The sequence below is a fragment of the Aspergillus brasiliensis genome (assembly GCF_001889945.1).
Source record: "Aspergillus brasiliensis CBS 101740 unplaced genomic scaffold ASPBRscaffold_12, whole genome shotgun sequence".
Taxonomy (NCBI): domain Eukaryota; kingdom Fungi; phylum Ascomycota; class Eurotiomycetes; order Eurotiales; family Aspergillaceae; genus Aspergillus; species Aspergillus brasiliensis.
The window spans coordinates 877,382-891,341 of NW_027137453.1; the positions used below are offsets into that span (position 1 = coordinate 877,382).

Consider the following 13,960-nt stretch of genomic DNA (forward strand, 5'->3'; position numbering starts at 1 on the left):
TGGTCTGATTGCTAGGCCAACGCTCTACCGACATCTACCGGGGGGCCGCAACGGGAGTCCAGGCAGAGTACTTGGGGCGGGTACTGTACTCGGTTAGCCTTCGATATTTAAACCAGCAATTCGTTCGATAACTCACGTAGAGTAGGTCTTGAAAGCAGCACGGCTGAGGGTCAAGTTGGGCCTGTGCTCAGGCAGCTCCCAGCTGCGGACACCGGTCTGCATGATCTTGTCGGCAGTGGGGGGAGCATCCACCATGTAGGAGATCCAGGCGTGCCTGGCAAAGTCAGCATGCGACATATACAAACAATCAACCGCGAAGAATCTCACCAGCCAGGCTCAATCTGCGTGGGGTCGTATTCCTTCTCCTTGTAGTCGACCCAGCGTGTCCGGACTATGCACGGTCAGCGAAAATCGTGGACCCAGGATCAGCTTCACCCACGAGGAAGCTCCTCCTCCATGTTCTCGAAGTACTTGTTGCCGTAGCGGTCAACACCGATCAAGGTACCGGCCTTGGTATCACCTAGAATCGCATAGCGTTAGTCTAGCTGCCATGATCCCTTGCCAGCAATCCACTCACCAATGTACTATTTACAGCAGATAGCACGTCTCGTCAGTATCCAATTTCACTCCTTCACAAGCTTCTCTCTCCCAGCAATCGAAAGCATACCTGCATTTGGTGGCCATATTCCTGTGAGGGGATGCAGTTAGCAACTCGTCCGTAATGCCCCCCGGAAGGACCGTAAAAAAGCTCACCTTGAAGCCAATCCGTCTCAGATTGCGCAGCGTCCGAAGAATGGTCGACATCTTGTGTGCAGAGCAGCGAAAGGGGCAGCAATGGCTGGAAACTGAGAACAGGTCGGGTTCGACTTCGACTCTTGCGTCGCTCGCTTTCCGCCCGGAGGTCGAAGCCGCCCCGATCCGGTCTAGCGCGGGTCGCTGTTTGTCGGGTTTGCAGCATCCGCTCGTCCTTCGATTTCAATATTTCTACTTTCTCCAATAGCACTTCAGCAATTACATTTGGTTCCTCGTGGGTCTGTCGCTGCTTCGAGCTCAGCTTGGGAGGGATCATGTTCGGACGAATTGGGGGTAACACCCTGCGATGTGCTGCGCGCAAACCAGCTGCCCGAAGGGTCCTACTATACGAGCGCAAATTCTCGGCCAACACCTGCCATGCCAGTTCCAGCTCGCCTGCGACCTCTGTTGCGTCGCCGTTAGGGAGCATCACGACTGAGTTGGATCGTATCTCGCCGTGCTTTGAGGTTCCGGCGTCACGCATTACGATTCTGGACTCCCCGGCTAGCTTCTACAGCACGCTCAAGGTACGGGGATATCTCGGACTTTAACCGTCGTGGACTTGCGACTAATTCGAGAATGTGCCAATTTCTAGGATAAAATCAAAAAAGCACGCAAGCGTATCTACCTCTCGACGTTGTATATCGGCAAGACGGAGCATGACCTAATCGAAACGTTGGACCAGGCTCTCGGTGCAAACCCCGAGCTCAAGGTCTCCATCCTCACGGATGCTTTACGAGGAACGCGCGAGACGCCCAACCCTTCATGCGCGTCGCTGCTATCGTCTTTGGTTGCGAAATATGGTGCTGATAGAGTGGAAATTCGCATGTTCCACACACCCAATCTGACCGGGTTCAAGAAGAAATGGGTGCCTCGTCGGATCAATGAGGGCTGGGGTCTTCAGCACATGAAGCTGTACGGCTTTGACGAGGAGATCATTCTGTCAGGGTATGTATGATGCTCCAGAGATCCTACACAGACGCTGACAGAAACCCAGAGCAAATCTGTCCAGCGACTACTTCACGAACCGCCTGGACCGGTACCATGTCTTCCACTCTAAGGAACTGACCGACTACTACGCCCGCATTCACAATGCAGTATGCAGTCTCAGCTTCCAAGTCCTCCCAGACTCTCAAAACGCCGCTGGCTACCTCCTCAATTGGCCCACATCCAACGGCGCGCCTTCACCTCTCGACCACCCGGAGGACTTCATCGCCTACTCATCCACCGTCCTGAACCCGCTCATCCAGCCCTCAGAAAAGCAATCCACTCTGCCACCCAAATCTCCCGACCAAACCTACATCTACCCCGTAGCGCAATTCACCTCTCTCTTCAAAGCCAACGACACCTCGACCGAATTCCCCGCCGTGACCACCATCCTCCGTCTCCTGTCCACCTCGCCCGCCTTCTCCGGGGCCCGCTGGCTCTTCACAGCCGGCTACTTCAACATCCACCCCGTCCTCTCCTCCCTCCTCATCGCCAGCACCTCCACCTCCCACACCGACTCCACCACGCGAGGCACCGTCCTAACCGCCTCCCCATGGGCCAACGGCTTCTACGGCTCCCCCGGTATCTCCGGTATGCTGCCGGCCGCATATACGCACCTGTCCGCGCGGTTCCTCGACCGCGTCGCCGAAGCCCAGCGCACCAATTCCATCCAGCTGAAAGAATGGCGCCGCGGCACCGTTGGCCAACCCGGTGGTTGGACCTACCATGCTAAGGGCCTCTGGATTACCCTCCCCAAAGAGGAACATCCCAGTCTGACCTTCGTGGGGAGCAGTAACTACACAAAGCGCAGCTACAGTCTGGATCTGGAGGTAGGGGCGCTCGTCGTCACGGGCGATGCAGAGCTGAAGCGCAAGTTGGGCGCCGAGACGGAGTGGCTGCAGGAGGATGCGAAGGCTATCTCTCGGGAGGATTTGAGAAGGACGGAGAGGAGGGTCAGTTGGAAGGTGAGGTTGGCGATGTGGATTGTAGAGAAGGTAGGAGGTGCATTATAGTATACCATGCCTAGTATATATGGGTCATGTGTGATGCGATGTATTTGATAGATAGATAGATAGTATACCCCGTGTATAATTATATCGAATGTACAGTAGTATGAGATAGAGTCACTACATCAGGCAATTCAACAGTGATGATCAAGTAGGTAGTATGAACCCCGAAACTTTTTATGATAAAATCATAGAATAAATAGTCTATCACCAGGCAAGCAATGCAATCATCTCACGCAATACATGCACACACCATAACGCCAAATCCCGCATTTTTGATTCCCACCAAATGATAGATAAATTGGTATCGTTGCAATCATTCAAGCCATACCCATCACTCAATACCCACTCACTCAGCCACTCACTTACTCTCAGGAAAAATGAAGAGATGGAGAGAAGGGGAAGGGGGCCAGCTCTACGCCCTCCCCGACAACTTTCCATTAACCCTAGCAGGGCCCAATCCCTGCCGAACCTCATCCAGCATGCGAATGCCGATCGCCTCATTACCATTCTTTCCACGCTTCGCCTTGGCGCCCTTCCGCTTAGCCTGGGCACTCGTCTTGTCGTCCCACCCAGCAAGGAAATCATCCATGATGTTGTTGAAGTTGTGGGAGGGGCGCACGGCCTCGCCGTTCGCATCAACGAGACTCGGTGCCAGCGACGAAGCGGTCGAAATGCCCGATACACCAGTCATGCCGGTCATGCCGGTCATACCACTGACCATGGACATGCTGTCGTCGAACTCGTCCTCCTCGTCAAGGGAGTAGAGGGCCTCGACGCGCTCGAAGCGGTCATCGAGAAGACGGTGACCCTCTGTACGGGCGAGAGCGGACGAAGTCATGGAGTAGGCGGAGGGGTTGGTGAGGGCGCCCTTGCGCTTCTTGCGCCGGATGGGGGTGCCTCCGACGGTGAAGACGGTGGAGGCGAGCGTGCTGCCCTGCTGGGAGGGGACGACGCTGGGAGGGGCGGCGGGGACGCCGGCGGTCTTGCTGACCTTGGCGTCTTTCTTGAATTTGGCGAATTCGCGCATCCAGCCTTGGTCTTCGGGGTGCATGTCGGGCGCGGGCTCATCGTGTCCGGGAAGCTCGCCGGGCTGGTCCTCCTGCTCCGAGGCTTGGTAGCGGGCCTTTGCAGCCGTGGTATCCATCTGCACGGGGGCCTTTTCTGTCGCATCGGATTCCCATCCATCGTCTTCTTCTTCGACGTCGTCGAAGAGGGTATCCTCCCAATCGCCCTGGTCCATTTCCTCTGCCCGCGTAGTCAACTGGCCGAAAACATCCTCCTCGTCATCTTCATCCACGTATTCCTCGTCCTCCAGCGCCTCCAAGGCCTCGCGCAACCGCGGGTCCATATCCGGCTGGAATCCCGCAATGGCATCGGGCACGTTCTGCTGGTCCTGGTAGGTGGGTTTGCGCACGTAGGAAGACGCCGTCGAGCGCATGTCATGGCTGTAGACGCTTTCGGCGCCACCAAACTCGCTCCGTCCATCATCCAGCGACACCTGTCGCAAAGCATCCTCCAGCTTCACTCCTTTGCCCTTGTCCTTGCCCTTCGTCTTGGCTTCAACGAAGTAAGCGTCGCCGGCGCCGGTGCCCAGCTCGCGCAAGTGCTGCATATAGTCGTAGTTCGAGTCATCATAGAAAATGCCGTAGTTGGCGGCTTCACCTTCGTTTTTGCGCGTGGCTCCGCCGAAGGTTTGGTTTAGTTCAGCGAGACTTTGGCCGCGGTGCTTGGAGGCGGAGGAAGATTCACTGGGGGTGATGGGGGGACCGTAGACAGGGTGCAGAACGCGGTCGTCAGCGGTGGGATCGTGAATGAGAGGGTCATGTTGAGAACGGTGGAAGAGTTGGTAGGTGGTTGCGGATTTCTTGTCGCTGTGGGCGGGTTAGTTGGGTACATAGATTGGAATAGATTGAATTTGGGGGGATGTGAAGGGGCAACGTACATCCACTGCTTCCGGGGAGGCATTTTGGGCGGTAACCGGTGATCCGGGAGAGATACTCAGGGAAAGAGTGAGGAAAGAGGGGATATACTTGTGATGGTGAGAATGACGCTCAAAGATGAAGATTAAATGTTGGACTGAATTTCGGCAGAAAAATCGCGGTCGTGGGACGGTCACGTGCCGCTTATCGCGAAGGGTCCTCACCACCACCACCGTGGATGCTGTTGGATTTCAAGGTATAGAGAGAGATTCTACTGATCTTGACTGTTGTCTATATCTTCTTTTCTATCATTACAACTTGCATCGTTGCTCTGAAATGATTCCCAAAAAGTGCTGAGTCAGCCTTATCTTATCCGCGCGGGGTTCGACGAAAATTGCCCGATTGGGTTTTTATCAAACCTTTCTTAATAATCTTCTTTCACTTCTTCTCTTCTTCTCTTCATCTCCCACCATCGCTGGTGTCTCTTCCTTCCATTATCCCCCCACAGGTACAGAGACAACCGTCATCATGGTGCTAGCTAAATCCAAAAACTCCGTCGGGCTGGGCAACAGCCTGATGAACGACCGTTTCGGCAAAGGCAAGGCCTCCTCCATGAAAAAGGCCTCGCACAATGCCGGCATTGCCCGCAAGAACGAAAAGGGCGAGACCTACATCACCAACGCTCCCACCGAAGCTGCCTGGGTGAAGATGCGCAGTATCACTGAGCAGGCCGCCCTCGATGAGTTCCTCAGTACCGCCGAACTGGCCGGCACCGATTTCACCGCCGAGAAGATGAACAACGTCAAGATCATTCACACCGATCAGAAGAACCCCTACCTGCTGTCCGCTGCCGAAGAGAAGACCGCCGTGAAGAAGCACAAGCAGAACAAAAACCGTCTGACGGTTCCCCGTCGGCCCAAGTGGGACCAGTCCACCACCCGCCAGCAACTGGAGTTGATGGAGCGCGAGAGTTTCTTGAACTGGCGTCGTGGACTGGCCGAGTTGCAGGAGAACCAGGATCTGTTGATGACACCTTTCGAGCGCAACTTGGAGGTCTGGCGCCAGCTGTGGCGTGTCATTGAACGTTCCGACCTGGTGGTCCAGATTGTCGATGCCCGTAACCCGCTGCTCTACCGTTCCGAGGATTTGGAATGCTACGTCAAGGAGATCGACCCCAAGAAGCAGAACCTGCTGCTTGTCAACAAGGCCGACATGTTGACTGAGGCCCAACGTGCCATGTGGGCTGACTACTTCGAGCGCCAGAACATCAGTTTCCGTTTCTTCTCCGCCCATCTGGCCAAGGAGCGCAACGAACGCCTCCAGCAGGACCTCGACTCGGAGGACGAGAGCGAAGAGGACACTCCCGAGGAGGAGCAGTTGGCCGAAGGTGCCAAGTCTCTGGACATCAAGGATGGTGAAGAGCCCCAGGCAGAGCACGACGGTGGTCTCGAACTCAACCCCAGCGCCAGCTCGAGCTCTTCCCGGCGCACAGAGATTCTCAACGTGGAAGAACTGGAAGAGCTCTTCCTCTCCAACACCCCCGACACTCTGCCCGACAACGACTCGCCTGAGGGTCCGGTCAAGAAGAAGACCACCATCGGTCTGGTCGGATACCCCAACGTCGGTAAATCCAGCACGATCAACGCCCTGCTCGGTGCCAAGAAGGTCTCCGTTTCCGCCACCCCCGGTAAGACCAAGCACTTCCAGACACTCTACCTGTCTCCCGAGATCATGCTCTGCGATTGTCCCGGTCTCGTCTTCCCCAACTTCGCCACCACCAAGGCCGAGCTCGTCGTCAACGGTGTGCTCCCCATCGACCAGCAGCGCGAGTTCACCGGCCCGGCCGCTCTCGTCGCCCAACGCGTTCCCAAGCACTTCCTCGAGAACGTCTATGGCGTGAAGATTAATACTCGCCCCATCGAAGAAGGCGGCACTGGTATCCCCACGTCCCACGAGCTCCTGCGTGCCTATGCGCGCGCTCGCGGCTTCGCCACCACGGGCCAGGGCCAGCCCGACGAGTCCCGCGCAGCTCGTTACATCCTCAAGGACTACGTCAACGGCAAGCTCCTCTTCTGCCACCCCCCGCCCACGCCCGAAGGCGCCGACCCCATTGACCCCAATGAATTCAACAAAGACCTCTACGACATGGCCCACCTGCCAGCCCGCCGACAAGCCCAACTCGCCAAAATGCTCCAGAACGAGGAAGTCGTCGATCCCGAATTGCTGGCTCTCCTCAAGCCGGTCGAGAAGGGCGCGCGGTCCCGCAATCTCGACACGGGCTTCTTCGGCCCTGGTGCGAAGACCACCACGGGGCGTCTCACCCTTCCTTTCAATGCTCAGTACACGGAGCAGGGCCAGGAGATGCGGAAGCAGCTCACAGGTCGTAAGGAGCGCATGATGGTTGCACTGGAGCGGGGAGTCGATGTGTCGGAGGTGCGGGCAGGTTCGTCGAAGAAGCATTTCAAGGCGAATAAGCGGCGGGCTAAGAAGGTGCGCAAGAATACGGCGGATGAAGATTATTAGCTGAGCTGCTCGCGGGCGAGTCTATTGTTTCTTCTTTCTATCTTTTTTTTCTTTTGGTCAATCATGTTTGGATGGGAAAAGTTAGGGTTGCATTATCACACTACACTATGACTATGGTATTAGTTATGATGGGCGTACTATTTACTTGATTTAGTACGTGGGCAGGGGAGGGAAATAGAGGGAAGGAGGAGAAAGGGGGATGGACGTTCGTATATCCTTTTGTTATTATCCGTTATTACTTAGAGCAGTTCCTATGTCGGGACGGTGCATGATGAATATGATTCATGAGACTATTGCATTGCATTTGCACAATTCAAACTAGTACTACTATCCCTATACCACCCTCACCCACATCCAGACCATTTAATGGGATATATATAGGATGAAGATGAAGCTTACAGCCGACTCCTCCCCCCAGTGAACTTCAACAACTTCTCGGCCTCCTCCGCCTGCCACTTCAACTTCCTCCGAACCTCCTCCTTCCGACTCTTATTCTCCCTGCGGCCCATCTGCAACAAATGCACCTCATCAGGCCCATCCGCAATCCTCAACGTCCTCACCCACGCCCACATATACGCCAGGGGCGTATCCTGACACACGCCCATCGCACCATACGCCTGCACCGCGCGATCAATAACCCCACAGGCCATACTCGGCACCATGACCTTGGCCTGAGCAATCTCCTTCAACGCGCTCTTCGCATCCCCCTGATCGATCTTAATCGCCGCATTCAAGACAATCAATCTGGCCGCATCAATCTCAATCCGCGACTTCGCCACCCACTCCAAGATCACACCGTGCGACGACAGATTCTGCCCGAAGGGCTTCTTTCTCTCATCGTTGATCCGCGCGATCATCCACTCCAGGGCCTTTTCGGCCGCTCCGATAGTGCGCATCGCGTGGTGGATGCGGCCTGGGCCCAGACGGCCCTGGATGATCTCGAAGCCGCGGCCTTCGCCGAGCACGATGTTGGAGACGGGCACCCGCACGTTCTTGAATGTGATGTGGCCGTGGCCGTGGGGTGCGTCGTCGTACCCGTAGACTGTGAGCATGCGGTGGACCGTGATGCCCGGGGTGTTGTGCGCGGGGACGAGAATCACGGATTGTTGCTTGTAGGGGTCTGGGTTGGTTGGGTCCGTCTTGCCCATGACGAGGTAGATGGCGCAGCGGGGGTCGCCGGCGCCGGAGGACCACCATTTCTATCATACATACCAGCATTAGTATCATCATCCTCCTTTTCCCATGTATTCTTGTGGTGGTAAGTGGGAAAGAAGAAAGAGGGACATACAGATCCATTAAGCACCCACTCATCCCCATCCCTCTTAATATCCAATTGGATATTAGTAGCATCACTACTCGCGACCTCCGGCTCCGTCATAAGGAACGCCGATCGAATCTTCCCTTCCAGGAGAGGTTCCAACCACTCGCGCTTCTGCTGCTCATTGCCATACTTCGCCAGGACTTCCATATTGCCCGTGTCCGGGGCGGCATTGTTCGTGGCCTCGGACGCAATCGTGCTCTTGCCCAGGTACTCTGCCATCAGCCCATACTCCAGGTTGCTGAACCCGGCGCCCTGCGCGAAATGGTTCTTGGGCAGGAACATGTTCCAGAGGCCTTGTTCGCGGGCCTTTTGTTTCAGGGTTTCCATGATGGCTGGGTACGTGGACCAGCGTTGCTCGCCGGTGCCGAGTTGGGCGCGGAAGATGGGCTCGGAGGGAATGCATTCTTTTTCGACGAATTGTTCGACCTGTTTTTATTTAGTATGGGGTTGAGAGGTATGGGGTGGGTGTTGCAGGGGGGAGTATATACCTGGTCGAGAGTCCGCTTGGCCCGGTCGCTGACAAAGGGTTGGGCGATGACGGGGATGCGGGTGGAGGCGGACATGATGGGACTACTGTGGATACTAGAATTGATGTTGAAAGTAGGAATTATATGGAATGGATGGAAAGATAATAATAGTTTATGAAGATAGGAAGAATGGGCTGATTATAAGTGGAGGGCCAGTAATGCGGAGAATCGAAGTTGCGGAGAAGCAGCCGACCGAACCTCGGCTGATCGGCCGATGAGTCAGCAGCAGCACATTCACGCATTGCATTCATTAACCGTCCAGAGTTAAACAATATGAAGAAATCATCAATCAGTCGATTGATGTGAAGCAAAAAGCAATAAGAAGTAAAAGTGTAAGCAGAAAAAAGCATAAAGCATGGCCGAATTCCCATATCGAGCCTTGATTTTCTCATAAAACCCAATCAATCCAAACCGAACCAACAAACACCACAAACCGACCCAGAAGCCAAAGCCACAAAACCAATGCAGATTAAGAAAAACAACAGAAGGCACATCTAATCACTCCGGCTATTGGATCATTCATCGATCGGCGTCCTGCGACCGGCGCAAACACCGAAGGATGAATCCTTTCTTTTTCGACCCGGAGATGATCGACTAAATCATGCCTCGGTGTTTTCTTTCTGACGATTAGCTTCGGCCGACGACTGCTGTTCGAAATTCTTCTTGCCGAGCTTGGCGAAGAGGGACTGGGGTTTGCCGGCACTACACAAACACCAGTATATTAGCATCGATCAATTCATTAGTCTAGCAAAGATTGGAGACGTACTTCTTAAACCGCTTGCCCTTCAAGTCACTCAACTTCTTGGAGCACGGACTCATGATATCATCCGAGGGAGAGACGTAGCTTGCTTGGTTCCTTTGCAACAACAGTCAGACACATATTCAGATGGCCAGGGTAGCCAAGAGGGTAGGAACTCACTTGTCGCCATCCTCCAACTTGCCCTGCAATACCTGACGATGATATTCCATCGAGTTGATCTTGGCGGGGGCGGCCTTGAGCTCGTTCAACTTGTCCGTGTCTTGGACGAGGTGAGTGTTGGTGCGGTCGGTGAGGGGGTGAGAGTCCATTGTGATTCTTTCGTCTGATTCCAGAAGATCTTTCTGATGAGAAATGGATGCGGTCTGATTTGCAAGAAAGAGTAGTCTTGTAGCAAGTAGCAGAGAGGTGGAGGAAGAGTCAGTGGAAGGCAGTGGGAGGGAAGAGGATAAGAATTGAAGGCAAGAAAAACCCGTCGATTGTTGTCATGGCAACCACACCAGTTACCAGCACCCGAAGAGGTCATTCATTCATTGTCCATGAGCTTACTTCATAGTTAAGTAGACTACACTATTCAGCTATCTGCCATTCATTCAATTAAATCAACATAAATGGTTATGGGTATATACATCGTCTCATCATGTCGCGTAGCTGTACTCCGTACTCCTCTACAATATGTGTACATACAAACATACATATTCCCCGGCATCCCTCCTGCACTCTGACTTTCTGCGTCACCAGCTGCTGCCGTGACCAAACACATTTACACTTTCCTTTGGAATGACAGCCGGCTAGCCACTCCCTCAGATAAGCTCATCTGCAGCTGTTGGCCTGGAAACATGCGGTCGAGACATCGCCACCGCGCTCTATTCCGCGGCTAGACTGCAACCTGGTCTGTCATGTCGGGCTCCACATGCCACAAGTATCGCATCACTGGGACTCGGTCACCGCGGCATTCCCTTCGTAAGACACGGGTGACTCGCCCGGGCTAGATGATTCCTCAATGGAATCCTCGCCTCCCTTGAGGTCAGGCGGGCTACTGCGCGATCGGAGGGGTGGCGCCACCTCCGGCAGTGCCAGCGAATCCCCCCTCTGATTCTCTACCTCTTCCGACGAGCTCATTACGTCCGAGACTGGCGTCGGTGGAGAGTATGCCAGTGTAGGACTGATCGGTCCATCTTCCTGGGAATCCTCGGACAAGTTGCGTCGGTGGCCGCCGGCGCGTCGTCCCGACGACGTCGGGCTGACGGACGGTGACCCAAACGGAGGCGACGACGACCGCAGACTGTACGACCGCGACACCATGTTCTGCATGCTGGGCAACTCAATGTAGCTGCTGACGGCGCCGCGCGAGAAGAGCACCAGTCCAAAGCAGAAGAGAATCATGATGCTCTGGATGACGGCCACCCGCTTCTGGAAGACCAGTTCGTCGGCGAGGACGCCCAGCTGCGCGCTCAGCGAATGCACCTCCTGATGGTACTGGATGCGCTGGTGCTCAAATTCTAGCGCTACGCTCTTCCAGACGTTATCATATTGCTCGCGGAACTGCTTCAATTCATTTAGCACCGTCACGTTCAGCTGCTCCAGGAATGTCGACGTCTTAGCCAGCTGCCGTTTCTCAACCTTGTTGAACGCATCGCGTAAGATCCGCGACTGCTCTTCGATGTACAGTAGTGATAGACTGGAGTTAGATTCCAGCATTTGTAGTCGCTTATTCACAGACTTGAAGAACGACTCCTGCGTAGTGGGATTCGCCGACGGCGGCTGCGTTGCTGTTGACCGCGTAATTTCCGCAGCTCCGCTTTGCTCTTCCTTGGTGAAGCCAGTAGACCGGCTATCGGCTTCAGCTTGCGATGTAGTCTCCGGACCAGCGGTGGTAGCAGACGAAACGGCCGAATCAACATTCGGGCTGATGACAGTCACTTTCTGCTCCCCTGCCTCCTTGACCGGAGCTTCGTTTCCAAGAGACGCAGCATCGTCGCCCTTAGGCGGTGCAGCGTCAGTAGCTGACGGGCGACTGAGAGACGTCTGAGTCCCTTCGAACCCGGCAGCTGGCGAGTCATGAATACTACACATCTCAAGCAGCCCCAGAAGCTGCATCACGACCGTCTCATCGACGTCTGGTCCGGGGTTCGGGCAAGTCTCCGGCGTCTGTTCGCCTACCTTCTGCTCTGCTGTGCCTGCTGCAGCTGCAACATCCACCGTCGGGATAGTCTCTATCTCAGCAGCCACCGGCGCAGGCTCGAGCTCTTCATCTGCCACCACATCGTCCGTGCGACTGACCTCCCCGTCATGTTTATACTCCTCCAACATAGTCGTCCCATGCACGCGAATCAAGCTAAGCGGACAGAAGAACTCATTTCCATAATGCGTCAGAAACTCAATCTTGACATATCGCGCCCAGATGAGAGGATTCTCCACGGCAAACGCCTGAACCTCCCGCGTATTCCTCGCCTCATAGACGCCCAGCTCGCGCCACTGGTCCAATTTCGCCGGATAGCGATCCGACACGCTGACCCGAAAGGTGTGGAAGATGGAGCTGAAAAACTCATAGTTGGCCAATACCACCGTATCCACCAGGATATCATCGCACAGCTCCAGAATCAAGAACTTGTTGTTCGCCCGACACTCATTGAGCATATAGCTGTCCTTGTTCTCAATCAACACCGACGACGACCCCGTACACTCCGGATTCGTCTTCAGCACCGTCGCAGCGCAATCAAACGACGCATAGTTGAACCGCTCTTTACACGTTGTGCCCGCATCTTTCGACCTCGACACACCACCCGCCTGCGGCACCCCCTGCGCCAGGGAATCCACATCCCAGTCAGCAGTCCCAGCAGAAACTGTCTCCTCACCAGTCACCCCAGTCGACACACGAGCGCCCCAAGACGTCGGCTTCGCAGCCTCCGGCGTATCAGCCCCAAAGCCACCGAAATCCAACTCGATCTCAACATCCTCGCCCAGCGAATCCAACGCATTATTAATTCCCGTCGGACGCCGTCGCCCTTCCTTCCCAGCGGCAGCAGCAGCGCCGCGCCCGCCGACATTCTCAACCGACTGGCCCACCTTAGCCAGATTCTGCTTCTTCCAATCCTCGAACGACAGGAAATTTGCATTATCCAGCGGCGACTCGGTATCGAGCTCGTGATCAGGCCGTTCGCTGCTCTCACCACTCGGAGAGGAAGAGGAAGAGGAAGCCATAGACACGGACACAACGGAGAGCGTCTCCTCGGGCGCTTTCAGTAACTGTTGTGTCGCGGGGACAGAAGTGGCCTCCTCCACTTCCCATCGCGTCTCCGGACACTGAGGCCACTGGATGAATTCGGCTTCGGCGACTTGCCAGCTCGGGGCGGGACATATCGCCTGAGTAGGGTCTGCGGTTGTGCCGTCAATCCAGGTGGAGATTAGAGTCATCCATGGGATCCATTGTGTGGCGGTCCAGCTGGTCATTTTGACCCCCGTGTCGCAAAGCGACCTTTCTCTTTTCGACAAGTGTGGCGGGTAAGATAGGAATAGGAGGTCGATTGTGATTATGTATCTCTGGCCAAATTCATTGCGCGAGTATATAGGGTAGGTATGTATGTACTGTAGGGACTGATGTGCGTGCGTATGTAGTTTGTATGTAAAATTGCTATTATAGACGTGGTGGGAGAGAAGCGAGAAAGCAAAGACAGTATCAACTCGGTTAACGCCTTATCAGTCTTGCTTCAGGGGATCGTAATCGAAGCAGATGAGACGAAGGCCCGAGGATGAACGGTTGCAACAACCTCCGGAGAAAGTAAAGGAGGAGGTTAGCAAAAAGGAGGGAGGACAAGTCGCGCAAGAGGCCACGCGCCAGAAACACCGCCTCTTCGCTCACCGGGTGTGTGAGATGGCGTTCGTCGCGCGAAGATAGATTGCTTGATTGATTGTCTTTCTCCATTCTTTCCCGCGGCGGTCTGGAACGGAGGACCTGCCACCGCCTTCCCTCCCGCCACTGGGACTAAAAAGCTACTAATTGCTACTAGACTACATTAGTTAGTAGTGGATGGGACAAACCTACGGTGTAGAACCCGTGAGTCACACCAGAACAGCTGGCATTCAATCTACTTAATCTACTTTGGACTTAACGAGGACCAGTG

The 13,960-nt window shown here is 54.9% G+C and overlaps 5 protein-coding genes across 5 annotated transcripts; 2 read left to right on the plus strand and 3 right to left on the minus strand.

Moving 5' to 3' along the window:
• Positions 1–34: 34 nt before the first annotated feature.
• On the minus strand, positions 35–804 carry ASPBRDRAFT_199111 (complex I NDUFA12 subunit family protein; the record flags this gene model as incomplete). The annotated part of the gene is made up of 7 exons (XM_067621289.1): positions 35–83; positions 137–274; positions 328–391; positions 440–520; positions 578–584; positions 668–688; positions 754–804. 7 exons carry the CDS (start codon positions 802–804, stop codon positions 35–37), a joined length of 411 nt encoding a protein of 136 aa, XP_067475932.1.
• Positions 805–1,067: 263 nt separating this feature from the next.
• On the plus strand, positions 1,068–2,792 carry ASPBRDRAFT_199112 (CDP-diacylglycerol--glycerol-3-phosphate 3-phosphatidyltransferase; the record flags this gene model as incomplete). The annotated part of the gene is made up of 3 exons (XM_067621290.1): positions 1,068–1,319; positions 1,388–1,740; positions 1,790–2,792. The coding sequence occupies 3 exons, from the start codon at positions 1,068–1,070 to the stop codon at positions 2,790–2,792; spliced, it is 1,608 nt and encodes a 535-aa protein (XP_067475933.1).
• Positions 2,793–3,201: 409 nt separating this feature from the next.
• Positions 3,202–4,754, minus strand: ASPBRDRAFT_132746 (ribosome biogenesis protein LTV1; the record flags this gene model as incomplete). The annotated part of the gene is made up of 2 exons (XM_067618469.1): positions 3,202–4,660; positions 4,732–4,754. The coding sequence occupies 2 exons, from the start codon at positions 4,752–4,754 to the stop codon at positions 3,202–3,204; spliced, it is 1,482 nt and encodes a 493-aa protein (XP_067475934.1).
• Positions 4,755–5,236: 482 nt separating this feature from the next.
• On the plus strand, positions 5,237–7,231 carry ASPBRDRAFT_199114 (ribosome biogenesis GTPase LSG1; the record flags this gene model as incomplete). The annotated part of the gene is made up of 1 exon (XM_067621291.1): positions 5,237–7,231. The coding sequence occupies one exon, from the start codon at positions 5,237–5,239 to the stop codon at positions 7,229–7,231; it is 1,995 nt and encodes a 664-aa protein (XP_067475935.1).
• A 395-nt stretch (positions 7,232–7,626) lies between these two features.
• On the minus strand, positions 7,627–13,289 carry ASPBRDRAFT_58030 (Sad1/UNC domain protein; the record flags this gene model as incomplete). The annotated part of the gene is made up of 7 exons (XM_067627835.1): positions 7,627–8,430; positions 8,520–8,978; positions 9,278–9,282; positions 9,582–9,586; positions 9,846–9,935; positions 9,999–10,057; positions 10,785–13,289. The coding sequence occupies 7 exons, from the start codon at positions 13,287–13,289 to the stop codon at positions 7,627–7,629; spliced, it is 3,927 nt and encodes a 1,308-aa protein (XP_067475936.1).
• Positions 13,290–13,960: the final 671 nt, after the last annotated feature.